This window comes from Petaurus breviceps, unplaced genomic scaffold (assembly GCF_028583685.1).
Source record: "Petaurus breviceps papuanus isolate PSGF00001 unplaced genomic scaffold, PetGlider_PUasm1.0 446, whole genome shotgun sequence".
Taxonomy (NCBI): domain Eukaryota; kingdom Metazoa; phylum Chordata; class Mammalia; order Diprotodontia; family Petauridae; genus Petaurus; species Petaurus breviceps.
Window position 1 is genome coordinate 1070612 of NW_027186338.1, and position 15140 is coordinate 1085751.

The 15140-nt window shown below is 40.7% G+C and overlaps 1 protein-coding gene and 1 long non-coding RNA gene across 10 annotated transcripts in view; one reads left to right on the forward strand and one right to left on the reverse strand.

The window, feature by feature from the left end:
- Positions 1-3228: 3228 nt before the first annotated feature.
- Positions 3229-8298, reverse strand: LOC138171512 (uncharacterized). Its single transcript, XR_011170902.1, has 3 exons — positions 8164-8298; positions 7738-7927; positions 3229-5349 (listed from the first exon to the last, which is right to left on the reverse strand). It is a non-coding gene; the product is annotated as an uncharacterized lncRNA (long non-coding RNA).
- Positions 6968-15140, forward strand: part of LOC138171477 (zinc finger protein 420-like) — a 29890-nt gene continuing 21717 nt past the window's right edge. For 3 of the 9 annotated variants that reach the window (XM_069100972.1, XM_069100973.1, XM_069100977.1), the window contains exons 1-2: positions 6968-7964; positions 8699-8769. In XM_069100972.1, coding sequence (XP_068957073.1) covers positions 7859-7964; positions 8699-8769 — 177 coding nt within the window. In that variant the 5' untranslated portion in view covers positions 6968-7858. Of the gene's footprint in view, positions 8105-8269; positions 8397-8698; positions 8770-15140 lie in introns of those variants that run through there. The other 6 variants (XM_069100974.1, XM_069100978.1, XM_069100976.1 and 3 more) reach the window with 4 other exon arrangements.

Below are 15140 nucleotides of genomic sequence, written 5' to 3' on the forward strand. Positions count from 1 at the left end.
GTGCCCATATACCCTCATACACACACACACACACACACACACACACACACACACACATAGTTCTATTCCCTTCAACTACTGAGAAAAGTTTCATAATTTACAATTATTGCTTTTCCATGTAGGAATGTTAATAGTTCAACTTTGATAAGTTCCTTAATGATTTCTTTTCCCTGTTTACCTTCTTATGCTTCTCTTGCTTCTTGTATCTGAATGTCAAATTTTCTGTTCAACTCTGGCTTTTTCAGCAAGAATGCTTGAAAGTCCTCTATTCCACGGAATGACCATATTTTCTCCTGAAACATGATACCCAGTTTGGCTGGGTAGGTGACTCTTGGTTTGTTTGTTTTTTTTTTAAAGCAATCGGGGTTAAGTAACTTGCTCAAGGTTACACGGCCAGTTATTTCTGGGTGTGGTGCTGAGTATGTGAGCCCAGATTTGATCCAGGTCATCCCGACTCTGGAGCCGGTGCTCTTACTCACTGAGCCACCTGGCTGCCCCATGACTCTTGGTTTTAATCCCATCTCCTTTGACTTCTTGAATATCATATTCCAAGCCCTTCGATCCCTCAGTGTAGAAGCTGCCAGATCCTGGGTTATCCTGATTGTGTTTCCACAATATTCAAATTGTTTCTTCCTGGCTGCTTGTAATATTCTCTCCTTAATCTGGGAATTCTGGAACCTGACTATAATATTCCTAGTAGTTTTCTTTTGGAGATCGTTTTCCGGAGGTGATCGGTGGATTCTTTCAACCTCTATTTTGCCCCCTAGTTCTAAAACATCAGGGAAGTTTTCTTTGAGAACTTCCTGGAGGATAATTTCTAGTTTCTTACTTTGATCATGGCTTTCAGGTAGTCCAATAGTTTTTAAATTATCTCTCCTGGATCTATTTTCCAGATCAGTGGTTTTCCCCGTGAGATATTTCACATTGCCTTCTATTCTTTCATTTGTTTGGATCTGTTTAACAGCATCTTGATTTCTCATAAAGTCATTAGCTTCCATTTGCTCCAATCTAATTCTGAAGCAATGATTCTCCTCATTGAGCTTTTGAGATTCTTTTTCCATATGGCAAATTCTACTTTTTAAGGCATTCTTCTCCTCATTGCCTTTTTGAGCCTCTTTTGCCATTTGAGTTAGTCTATTTTTTAAGGTGTTATTTTCCTCAGTCTATTGACTCTCATTTTGTAATTTTCTTGCATTGTTTTCATTTGTCTTCCCAATTTTTCCTCCACTTCTCTTATCTGCTTCTTAAGGTCCTCTATGGCCTGTAACCAGCTTGTATTTTCCTTTGAAGCTTTTGGTGCAGGACTTCTGACTTCAGTTTTCTTCCTGTTACATGCTTTGCTCCTTTTTGTCCCCAAAATAGGAGTATAATGTTGGAATCTTCTGTCTGCTTTGTTTCCTTTGCCTAGTCATGTCACCTCTCATTCACTTGACCCCTGGGCTTTTTGCCACAGTAGGATCTGACACCAGACAGGGGAGCTTTCGTCCCAAATGCTGGGGTTTTCTCAGCTGCCGGAGGTATTAGATGGGTGCCCTCTCTCAGGTCTCCACATGCGCTGGCAAGCTGGACACGCCCCAGGACCTCAACCCTAGACTGCAATCCAGATCCAAGATGGTTAAAGCAAGAGCTTTAGACTGGTGCTTGGTCCCCCTACACTCTGCATGCCAGGAGCTGAAGCTGCCACGTGGGGCTGGTTGGCTGTGCCAGCGTCTTAGCGGCTTCTCGCCCAGGAGCAAAAGCCATGCACTCCCACTTACTGGGTCCCAAAGTCCAGACTGCACTGACCTCTCACTTTGTCTTTGGAATCTATGTGTTGATAATTCTGGAAATGGCCACAGCTGCTGCTGATCTGGAGTCCCTCTGGCCAGCGGCTGGTCAGGCCCCCCCTGGGGCTAAAGCCTCAGCATGGGCTGGGCTCAGCTCCCAGAGCACTGCGCTGGGGGATTCCTGCCAGACTGCCAGGCTGTCCTCAGCAGGAGGTTGGCTTACCTGTGTTATTTTGAGGGTTCTGCAGCTCCAGAGTTTGTTTAGAGTCCCCTTTTTACATGGATTGGGGAAGGTGAAAGCCGAGCAGCAGGGTGGTCCTGCTTCTACTCCGCCATCTTGACTCTGCCCCCCTCTACTCTCTCAATTTCTTTTTCTAAAATGAAATTATTTAAGCATTGTATTTTCTTTTCTGTTAATCTGGGCAATTTCTATTTTTATAAATATTCATCCATCGGACGGCCAGATAGCACAGCGAGTAAGAGCACCGGCTCCAGTGTTGAGAAACCTGGAGATTGAATCCCGGGCTCAGACACTTAGCACCCACCCAGAAACACCTGGCCATGTAACCTTGAGCAAGTTACTTAACCCCAATTGCTTAGGGGCGGCCAGGTGGCTCACCAAGTAAGAGCACCGGCTCCAGTGTTGGGATGACCTGGATCAAATCCAGGCTCAGATACTCAGCACCACACCCAGAAATAACTGGCCATGTAACCTTGAGCAAGTTACTTAACCCCGATTGCTTTAAAAATATATATATATTCATCCACTTCACTTAGATTGTCAGATTTATAGATATACAGTTGGGCCAAATAGCTCCTAATTATTGTTTTAATTTCCTCTTCAGTACTGGTGAATTCATCTTTTTCATTTTTGATACTGGTAATTTTGTTTTCTCCTTTCTTTTTAAAAAATTCAAATTAACCAATGGCTTATCTATCTCATTAAAAAAAAATTTTTTTAATTAAAAAAAGCCCTTAGATTTATTTAGTAACTCAATGATTTTCTTATTTTCAATTCCATTCTTCTCAGTTTTGGTTTGCAGAATTTCCATCAGGTGCACAAATGGGGATTTTTTATTTGCTTTTTCTCAATTTTTTAAATTGCATGCCAAATTCATTGATCTGCAGTGATCCAAGCCAGTTTGAAAAGACTCCTGATAGAAAATGCTATTCACATCCAAAGAAAGAACTATGGAGTCTCAATACAGATCAAAGCATATGACTTTCACTTTGTTGTTTTTTCTTTCTCGTGGTTTTTCCCTTTTGTTTTAATTCTTATTTCACAACATAACTAATGTGGAAATATGTTTAACTTGTATATGTTTATGTATAACCTATATCAGATTGCTTGCTGTCTTAGAGGGTGAGGGGAGCATTTATCTAGAACTATAAGTCACCATTTTCTATAATGGGGATAAGCTAGAAGTCTTTCCAAAAACATCAGAGGTAAAATAAGCATGTCTGTTATCATCATTTACTATTCAACATAGTGCTGCTAGGTATTGCAATAAAAAAACCGAAAGGATACATGTAAAATATATTTTTAAAATTGTCACTTTTTTCATATGTTATTGATGGTTTACTTAGAGAACCCTAGAAAGTCAACTAATGAAATCATTAACAACTGCAGCAAATGTACAGGATATAAAATAAACCTTCACCAAACATTATCTTTCCTGCATATTAACCAGAAAAAGAGAAATCCCATTTAAAACAATTTCAGAAAATATGAAATTATTAAGACTCTAGATGCCAAGGTGCACATAGGTACTAAATAAACATAATTATAAAACACTCTTTACACAAAGAAAAACAGAACTAAATTGGAGAAATATTAATTACTCATGTATATACAAGCCAATATATTAAAGTAATGCTATCCAAAGTAATTTATTTATTCAGTGCAATATCAGTCAAGCTACCACAGGATTACTTCATAGACCTAGATAAAAATTAATAATAAAATTCATCCAGGGGAGAAAAAGATAAAAAATTAAAGGGAATTATTTTTTTAACAGAAGGAAAGGAGGCCAGCATGAACACATCTCAAACTACACTACAAAGCAATAATACACCACAAAGTAATAATTATGGGTTCTGTAGCTCTAAAATTTGTTGAGAGTCATATTTTATAGGTATTTGAGGTGGTTATCGGGGAGTTCATGGAGTTTTCCTGCTTCTTCGCTGCCATCTTGACATTTGTTTTTAAGTCTTTCATTTCCAGATTCTTTCCCTTTTTCCCTCCTCACCCACTCCCACTGGTGGTCAGTTTTTCTTTATGAATTCTTAAAATATAATGTCTAGGTTTTATTTTTATTGTGGTTTTCTAGGTAGTGCAATCATTACTTTCCAGGTCATTTTCCTAATGAGATATTTCACATTTTCTCCCATACTTTTTTTAGTCTTTTGATTTTGTTTTATTATTTCTTGATGTCTCATGGTGTTGTTTGCTCCCACTTGATCAATTTTCATTTTTTCTCAGTTCTTTCCTTCACTTGGGTTTTGCCCTTTTTGCCACTTTGGCCAATTATGATATTTACTGAATTATTTTCTTCATTTTATTTTTGTGCTTCTTTTACCAAGCTGGTAAAAGAAGCATGATTTTTTCATAATTTTCTTTTGTTGCTCTCATGTCCTTACCTAGTTTTTCCTCTGCTACTCACATTTGATTAAAAAAATTTTTGCCTTCTTTTGAAAACATTTTATCCTTTTTTTGTTAGAATGTCTTGTTTGGCTTTTGTCTAAAGTACTTGTTCCTTTGAGGCTTGGTTATAGATGTTTTCTTATTTTCTGTCAATAAATTCAAACTGTGACTTTCAAAGTTGACTTCTTTTCTTTTTGAATTTCCTTCTGTTCTCTTCTGTTCATCTTTTTCTGAGAGCACTGTCTCTAGCTCCCTTCCTCTTAAATCATACCTTCTCTTCACACCTCCCATAAAAAAAGAAAACCACAATGCTTATAGCCAATATGTATAGTCATGTAAAATAAATTCACAATTTTGTCACCACTTTCTGTCAGAAGATAGGCAGCATGTTACACCATCACTTTTCTGGAATCATGGCTGGTCATTGCATGGCATTGTCATTTGTAAATTGTTTTCTTGGTTCTGCTATTTTCCCCCTTCTGCTTGGATCTGGGTTACACTCTTAGATGGTGGTCCTGGGGAGAGGAGGAGCACTGGCTTGGCAGAGTTTGTGGTGACTGCAGAGAAGTCCTCTTCACAGTTCAGAGACAGGTGCCTAGAACTAGCTCTAAAAACAGCTGTGCAAAACCCCAGAAATTTGGGACACAGCACTCTCCACTCTAGAAGCAGAGTTCTACTGTGCCAAAGAGCTCAAAAGTCAAGTAATTAGCTAGTAAAATAAGCCAAAACAACAGCAGACTTCAGGTGAGGGAATCACCAGCAGCTGTAGCAGTTTCCTGACTTCACAACCCATAAATTACAAAGAGAAAGTAAAAGGTCAGTGGGGAACTCTGTTGGAACTAGGTGAGAGAAGAGCCTGGTCTGGCCCATTCCCCAGGAACAAGAGGTGTTGGGGGCGCAGCAGCTGCACCTGCTGCCATATGGCTGCCTCCTGAGCTCCTGCAACCAGAAGAATGAAACAAAGTGAAAACACAATCAGAACAACACAAGATCTAGCAGCTTCTACATTAAGGAACCGAAGGGCTTGGAATATGATATGAAGGTCAAAGGAGCTAGGATTAAAACCAAAAATCACCTACCCAGCAAAAATGAATATAGTGCTTCATGGGAAAATATGGTCATTCAATGAAATACAGGATTTTCAAGGATTCTTGATGAAAAAACCAGAGGTGAACAGAAAATCTGACTTTCTAATACAAGAAGCAAGAGAAGCATGAGAAGGTAAACAGGAAGAAGAAACTGTAAGGAATTTACTAAAGTTGAACTATTTGCATTCTTACATGGAAAAATGTTAATTGTAACTCATGAGTTAGTTATCATCAGTATGAGAATAGTTGAAGAGAATATATCTATGTATACATACATCTATGTGTATGTATAGGAGGATGTATGTGTGTTTAAATACTTATATGAGTGTGTGTATATGTGTCTACATGTGTACATAGACAGAGGGCACAGGATCAGTTGAATAGGAAGGGATATATAAAAAATAAAATTAAGAGGTGAGAGAGGAATATAATGGGAGGAGAAAGGCACAGATAGAATACGGTAAATTATCTATATTAAAGAGGCAAGAGAAAACTGTTACAATGGAGGGGAAGAGCAGGAAGGTGAAAGGGAATGGGTCAACCTTATTCCATTGAATTTGGCTTAAGGAGGGAGTAACAAACACTTTTTATTTGGGTATCTTACCCTACAGGATAGTAAGGGAGAAGGGGGTAAGAAGGGCGATGATAGAAGGGAGGGCAAATTGGGGGAGAGGGTAGTTAGAAGCAAACTGTTTTGAAAAGGGACAGGGTCAAATTAGAAAATAGAATAAGTGGTGGGTGGGATAGGATGGAGGGAAATATAGTTAGTCTTTCACAATATAACTGCTATGGAAACGTTTTATGTAACTACAAATGTACAATCTATATTGACTTGCTTGTCTTCCCAGTGGGGGTGGGTGAGGAGGGAAGAAGAAAGAGAATCTGGAAATCAAAGTTTTAAAAACAAATGTTTTTAAATGTTAAAAAAAAAACTTTTATTTTTTATATGAAACTGGGAAATAGGATATACAGGCATTGGGGCACAGAAATCCATCTTGCCCTACTAAAAAGTTGGGGGCAAGGGGATGGATAGGTGGCCCAATGAATAGAGCACCAGCCCTGGAGTCAGGAGAACCCGAGTTCAAATCTGGCCTGAGACACTTGACACACTAGCCATGTGACCTTGGGCTAGTCACTTAACCACAAATGCCCTCCCAAAAGCTAAAAAAGCTAGTAGTGAGAGCGGCCAGCCATTGGGGAAGAGAAGACACTCATTAAGTAGAGAGGTTTGTGAGTAAATATTGATCTTGTATTGGTTTGTGGGAAGGCAGAATGATGCTGTGGCTCTCAGCGTTTCTATGGCTTCTTGGTACTATGATGGAATTGGCTTACTGGTTTTAGGGTTTGGTTTTCTGGTGTCTAAATAAATGTTTCAGTTCTGTTCTATACTTGAAGAATCTCATATATTTTGCTATCGTATGTCATCCAATACTTATGGTCACGGTCTGTATCTTGATTGTGGGCTCTGTAAATATTGCACTTGCACTACAGCAAGTCACTTCACCCTGGTTTCCACATCTATAGAAGGGGGTCTATAACAGCACCTATTTCCCCTGGGCTGTTCCAGGACCAGATGAAATAGTCAGTGTAAAGCACTTAACACGGCCTGGAACAAGGGAAGCTCCAGGTAAATGATGGCTCTGAGTTTGATTTAGTCCACCAATCCAAAAGCTTGGCATTCTGCAAGGGTAGTTAAGCACTCTCTCCTGTTTTCCCTCAGGTCTGTCTCCTTGACAGAGTAAACAGAGACAAAGTGTGCATGGCCTGGCTGCGCCTTCTCCCCTCTTCCTTCCCAAGGGGCCCACACAGTCCTGACCCTTCTCGTGTCATCGGCTTTTCCCCAACATTGCTTCCCAACAAGACTGCCCAGGCCACAGCCGCCTGTTCCCAGGGTCCCCGCAGGTGGCTAGCGCCCCTCGTCCTCTCCTGCGGCCCGCGGTCGCCAGGTGTCTTGCTCCACCAGCCTGGAATTCCCTCAGGCCTGAGATGGCGCTTCAGGCCTCCAGCTCCCAGGGCCTGATTTCCTTCTTCCTAGATGGGCTTCTTGACAAGGTCACTTCCGCCGGGAAGATGAAAGCGCACAGGTAACATGTCTTTAGAGCTGTGGCCTATTGGGACTGATTGCTGGAATGGGAAGGGGGGGGGGAACTAGACTGGGAGGAACCCCGGGGCCCCTCCAGGTGTGGGACCCCACCACTGGTGACTCCCCGTGGACTCTGGGGATGTGAAGACCACTTACGACACAAATGAAGGAGCGGAGGGGTCCGGGCTCCAAGTGCCTCGAAGCAGGGCCAGGACTGGCGGGGTAGGCAGGGAAGCAGCACGGCAGTCCAATCCAGGGGAGGGGCGAAATCACAGGCATGCGCAGAAGGTTCACCCACCTCCGGACTACGATTCCCCGAACGCCTTGCGTGCCTCCTGGGCATTTTCTAAGAGGAAAGAGGGAGTATGAGACTATGGTCCTCGGTAAGACACTTCCGCCTCATTCTTCCCTGCTTCTTCCGTGCTTCTCGGTGGCAGCTTCCCGTCCTCAGTCCTGAATTCCTATGATGGGGTGAGCGGGAACCGAGAGCGGGTCTAGGCGCAGGCTGACGCCGACTGTGGGGGTACGGCGAGGTGGCGGCCCCGGGAGGGGGGAGGGGGTGGTCGTGGTTGTGAAGCTCACCAAGAAGGGGCGGGGCGTCCACCGAGGAGGAAGGAAGCACCTGAGGACTTTTAGTGGTCTGGGGGCTTTCCGGAGGTGGGAGGGGCTGGAGGAGGAGCAGGCAGAGCAGAGTCTGGGGGCGGATTCGAATCCTCTTTCAGCCCAGGCCACGTCGTGTGTACGGGGTCCTGCCCATCCATGCCTCTGTCTTTCTCTTGTGCCGGGAGGAGGTGGGGAGGGTGTCCCCAGGACAGGTACTCCCAGTGTGGTCCGGCCTTCCTTGTGGTCTCATGTCCTCCTCCCGGCATCCTCCGGGGCACCCCCTCCTCCCAGAAGCCTTCTCTGATGCTGCAGGGAGTCCTTCCCCCCCCCCCCCCCCCCCCTCTCACTGCTGTAAGGAGAGATTGGGCCTCCCCAGGAAAGAAATAACAGTTTTCTTCTGCCCTCCCTCCAACACCTCGCACACCTCCCTGACCTCCCCCCTCCCAGGGCAGAAAGTGGGCGGGGCAGACCCCAGAATGGCCCCTCCTTCTCATGGTCCTCCTTTCCTTCCCAGCTCTATCTTCTCTGGCTTCTGCCCTTGAGGAAGAGGGAATGGCCCCTGTGCTGCCAGCCCGGCCCTGGGAGGTGAGTGCCCCCCTGCTTTTCCTCCTGTGCCACAGCCCTAGAAGTGGTGGGCGTCAGTGAGTCATATGTTTATGGCCAAAGGACTGCAACTTATCCCACCCCTCAGAAAAAAAAGATTTTACCTTTGCTTTTTTTTAAATTTTGAGTTCCACATTCTTTGCCTCCCTCCATTCCTTCTCCTGATCATTGAGAAGGCAAACAGTAGGACACACATGTGGTATGTGACGTAAAGGAAAGCATTCCCCCTTAACCGTGGTAAAAAAAAAAAAAGTGTAAGAGAAATGGAAGTGAAAAAGAAGATATTTCAGTCTGTACTCAGAGTTCAAGTCTCCCTTCATTTTGTCCAGTTGGTCTTTTGTACTTTTCAGAGATCATTGTATTCATCAGAGTAGCTGAGTCTTTCACAGTTGATAGTTATTGCTGTTCTTGTGACCATTCTTCTAGTTCTCCTTACTTTTCCCATTTATGTATTTTATTTTTAATTTATGATATAAAATGTAATGTAGTACAATAAAAAAAGCAGTTGCATATGGAATTTCAAATTTATCATGTACAACTTGTTATTCCTTTTCAATATATAGTTACCATGTAAATCTTTATTCTTTTTTTTTCTCTTTCCCCCCTCCATGGCTACCTTTAGGCAGAAATAATTATGTATATGTGAATATACACATATATATGCATATGCTTGTATCTATACCTATGTATATATGTGTGTATATATATACATGTAAAATTATTCCATACGTAATTTTATTGATCATTTCTTTCTCTGGATATAGATAGCATCTTTCTTCATTTGTCCATCATAGTTAATTTGGGTACTTGTAGTAGTCAAAAGAATTTACTCATTCAAATTCCTTCTTAAGACAATATTGCTGTTACTATATACAATGTTCCCTTCGTTTCATTCTTTACTATTTTGTGTTAGTCTTTCCATGGTTTTGTAAGATTATTGAGCACTTTTCTTATATTTCAGTAGTATTCCATCACAATCAAATACAACTTGTTCAGCCATAGCCCAATTTATAGGCATCCTTCAGTTTCCAGTTCTTTACCATCAGAAAGAGAGCTGCTATAAAGATTTTAAAATATATAGGTTCTTTTTCCTTTGATCGTCTTTGGAAATAGACCTCGTATTTGTACAGTTAGACCAAAGGGTATAGGTAGTTTAGTAACTCTTTGGGCATAATCCTGAATTGCTCTCCACAATGGTTGGATCAGTTGAAAGTTCCAACATTGAATTAGCGTCCCAATTTTTCCACGTTCTCTCCAACATTTGTTGCTTTCCCCTCTTGTCATTTTACCCAATCTTATATGTGTAAAATGATATCTCAAGGTTCTTTTAACTTTCATTTTTCTAATCAGTTATGAGTTAGAGCATTTTTTATAGGAGTATAAGTTGTTTTGATTTCTTTGTTAGAAAACTGCCCATTCATATCCTTTGATCATTTAAGGAATGATTTGTATTCTTACATGTTTCACAGCGTTCTTTATATATTTTTAAACATAAGACATTTGTCTATAAAATATTTTCACTGATCTTTTGCTTTCTTTTTGATCTTGGCAACATTCCTTTTATTTATATAAAACCTTTTCAATGTAATGGAGCTAGAACAAAGATGCTGGACTGAAAAAAGGCAAGTACTTGCCTAAACACTCTTCCAAACTCCACCAGTTACCTTTAAAGAATGATTCTAAACAAATTCGATAGCGGCAGAACTTACAAAAAGACAGAGTAAAACAATTTTCCAGCCTAAGACAACTATGTACAAAGTAATAACAATATTGTAAGATAATGAACTTTGAGTGACCTTGCTATCTTTAGCAATACTGTGATCCAAGACTACTCTGACAGACGTATGTTGAAAAATGCTATCCATCCCCAGAAAGAGAATTGATGGTGTCTGAAGACAGATTGAAACATACTTTTTTCACTTTCTTTATTTTTCTTAAGGTTTTTTTTTTGTTGTTCTAACTTTTCTTTTACAACATTATATGACAGTTAATGGAAATATTTTGCATGACTACCCATATATAACCTATATTGAATCTTTTGACTTCTACCTGGGGGGTGGATGGGGAGAGAGAATTTGGAAGTCAGAATTTCAAAATTAAATGTTAAAAATTGTTTTTTACATGTTACTGGGGAAAAATAAGACAATATATTTTAAAAATTGGTCAAAGTTATCTCTTTCATACTTCACACTGCTGTATATCTTGTTTATTCATAAGTTATTCCCCTGTCCATAATTCTGGTAAGGAATATGTTCCACATTCTTCTAATTTTCTTGTAATATCTCTCCTTATATCTAGATCATGTATCCATATTGAGGTTATCTTTGTAAATGGTATAACATACATCTGTGCTCAATTTCTGCTATTCTGCTTTCCAGTTTTCCCAGTAGTTTTTACCAAATAATGAATTTGTATAAAAAGGTTTCACTTTCCTAGGTTTGTTTTGGCAAGTGTACTCCCAGGTATTTTATACTTTCTAGAGTTGTTTTAAATGAAGTATCTTTTGCTCTCTCTTCTAGGAGGGTTTGGTTTTGTGACATAGAGGAATGCTGATGAATTATATGTGTTTACTTCATAACCTGCTACTTTTTTTTTTTGCCATTTGGAGGGCAATTGGGGTTAAGTAACTTGCCCGATACATGGCTAGTTTTGTGTGTGTGTGTGTGTGTGTGTGTGTGTGTGTGTGTGTGTATGTGTGTGAAGTATCTGAGGCTGGAACTGAACTCTGATCCTCCTGACTCCAGGGCCAGTGCTTTACTCACTGCGCCACCTAGCTGCCCTAAAATACCCTGCTACTTTGTTAATTGTCTCAACTAAAGTGAGTCTTTGGGATTTTTCAAGTATATCATCATATTGTCTGTGAAAAGAGGTAGTTTTATGACCTCATTCCCTATTCTGATTCTTTCTGTTTCTTTTTCTTCTCTTATTGCTATTGCTTGGATTTCCAGTACAATGCTGAATAATATTGGTGACAGTGGGCATCCTTGTTTCACACCTGATCTTACTGGGAATACTTCTAGTTTGTCTCTATTATAAATAATGCTTGCTGTTGGTTTTAGATAAATACTTTTTATCAATTTGAGGAAAAATCCATTTAAACCAATACTTTCAAATATTTTTAATGGAAATGAGTGTTGTACTTTATCAAAATATTTTTCTTCATCTATTGATATAATCATATAATTTAAAACAACTTTTTTTCCCAAATGCTTTATTAACTTCTGATTTACATCATTCATTTCCGCCATATTTTCAGTTACAAATTTTCTCCCCGGTTTTCCCTTACCCACCACCCCAAAATAGCAGTCCCACAGGATATCCCCTCCTCCAATCTGCTCTCTCCCATATTTTTCCCATACCCCTTTCGACTTTTCCAGTGGATCTCTATGCCCCAGTGCCTGCATATCTTATTTCCCAATTACATGTAAAATAGTATTAATAATAGTATATATATATATATATATATATATATATATATACACATATATTTGAATATTTGATTTTAAAACTTTGAATTCCAGATTCATACCCTTCCTCCCTTCTCACCCACCTTTACTAGGAAGATAAGTAGTTCAGTATAGGATGTGCATGTGTGACTAATGCAAAACAATAACGTAGTAGGTATATTGTAAAAGACTGACTATATTTCCGTCCCTCCTATCCCACCTCCCACTTGTTCTATTCTCTACTTTGATCCCGTCCCTTTTCAAAAATGGGTGCTTCCAACTTTCCTCCACCCCCCCCCAGCCTGCCCTCCCTTCCATCATCACCCTTCTCATACCCTTCCCCCCTACTCTCCTGGAGGGTGAGATACCCTATTTAGTGTTTATTTCATTCCCTCCTTAAGCCAAATTCAATGGGAATAAGGTTGACCCATTCCCTTTTGCCTTCCTATTCCTCCCCTCCATTGTAACCATTTTCCCTTGCCTCTTCTGTATGAGAAAGTTTACTGTATTCTGTCTCTCCCCATCTCCTCTCATTATATTCCTCTCTTACCTCTTAATTTCACCTTTTGAGTATCATCTCTTCCTGTTAAATTGGGCCTGTGCCCTCTATTTAAGTATACCTCCAAGTATATATACACACATTTACATATGTATTCATATGCCCATATACCCTCATACACACACACACACACACACACACACATTTCTATTCCCTTCAGCTACTGAGAAAAGTTTCATAAGTTACAATTATTGTCTTTCCATGTAGGAATGTTAATAGTTCAACTTTGATAAGTTCCTTATGATTTCTTTTCCCTGTTTACCTTCTCATGCTTCTCTTGCTTCTTGTATCTGAATGTCAAATTTTCTGTTCAACTCTGACTTTTTCAGCAAGAATGCTTGAAAGTCCTCTATTCCACTGAATGACCATATTTTCCCATGAAACATGATACCCAGTTTTTCTGGGTAGGTAACTCTTGGTTTTAATCCCAGCTCCTTTGACCTCTGGAATATCATATTCCAAGCCCTTCGATCCCTCAGTGTAGAAGCTGCCAGATCCTGGGTTATCCTGATAGTGTTTCCACAATATTCAAATTGTTTTTTCCTGGCTGCTTGTAATATTCTCTCCTTAATCTGGGAATTCTGGAACCTGGCTATAACATTCCTAGGAGTTTTCTTTTTGGGATGTTTTTCAGGAGGTGATCGGTGGATTCTTTCAACATCTATTTTGCCCTCTGGTTCTAAAACATCAGGGAAGTTTTCTTTGAGAACTTCCTGGAGGATGCTTTATAGGTTCTTACTTTGATCCTGGCTTTCAGGTAGTCCAGTAATTTTTAAATTATCTCTCCTGGATCTATTTTCCAGGTCAGTGGTTTTTCCCATGAAATATTTCACATTGCCTTCTATTCTTTCATTTGTTTGGATCTGTTTAACAGCATCTTGATTTCTCATAAAGTCATTAGCTTCCATTTGCTCCATTCTAATTCTGAAGCCATGATTCTCCTCATTGAGCTTTTGAAATTCTTTTTCCATCTGGCAAATTCTACTTTTTAAGGCATTCTTCTCCTCATTGCCTTTTTGAGCCTCTTTTACCATTTGAGTCAGTCTGTTTTTTAAGGTGTTATTTTCCTCAGTCAGGCTGTTGACTCTCATTTCATAATTTTCTTGCATTGTTTTCATTTGTCTTCCCAGTTTTTCCTCCACTTCTCTTATCTGCTTCTTAAGGTCCTCTATGGCCTGTAACCAGCTTGTATTTTCCTTTGAAGCTTTTGGTGCAGGAGTTCTGACTTCACCGTTTTCCTCCCATTCCATGCTTTGCTCCTTTTTGTCCCCAAAATAGGAGTCTAATGTTGGAATCTTCTGTCTGCTTTGTTTCCTTTGCCTGGTCATGTCACCCCTCAGTCACCGACCCCTGGGCTTTTTGCCACGGTAGTACTCTGCCACCAGACAGGGGAGCTTTCGTCCCAAACGATGGGGTTTTCTCAGCTGCCAGAGGTAATAGATGGGTGCCCTCTCTGAAGCCTACATACGCTCTAGCAAGCTGGACATACACCCCAGGACCTCCACCCTAGAATGCAATCCAGATCCAAGCAGGTTAAAGCAAGAGTGATTACCCCTCAGACTGGTGTTTGGTCCCCCTACACTCTGCAGGCTAGGAGCTTAAGCCACCATATGGTGCTGGCTGGCTGTGCTGGTATTTCAGTGGCTTCTCACCCCAGGGGCAAAAGCCATGCATTCCTACTTACTGGTCCCAAAGTCCAGACTGCACTCACCTCTCACTTTGTCCTTTGCATCTGTATGTTGATAAATCTGGAAATTGCAACAGCTGCGGCTGATCTGGAGTCCCTCCTGCCATGGCTGATCAGGCCCACTCTGGGGCTAAAGCTTCCACGTGGGGCTGGGCTGGGCTTCCAGAGCTCTGTGCTGGCCAATTCCTGCCGGCCTGCCAGGCTGTCCTTAGCGGGAGGTTAGCTTCTCTGTGTCATTTTGTGGGTTTTGCAGCTCCAGCATTTGTTTAGAGTCCCCTTTTTACATGGATTGGGGAAGTTGGAAGCCAGAGCAGCTGGGAGGTCCTGCTTCTACACTGCCATCTTGGCTCCGCCCCCTAAAAGAACTTTTATTATTCATATAATCAATTATTTCAGTTATGGTAAATCATGCCTGCCTTCCAGCCCTACTTGATCATAGTGTATAATCTTTGTAATATTTTAGCTAGTATTTTATTTAGGATATTTGCCTCCATATTCATTAATGAATGTGGTCTGTAATTTTCCTTCTCAGTTTTTACTCATCCTTGTTTTGGTATCAGATCCTATTTCTTTCATGAAAGGAGTTTGGTTGAAATTAATTCATGTTTAAATGTTAGATAGAATTTACTAGTTAATGCATCTGGTCCCTGTGCTTTTTTCT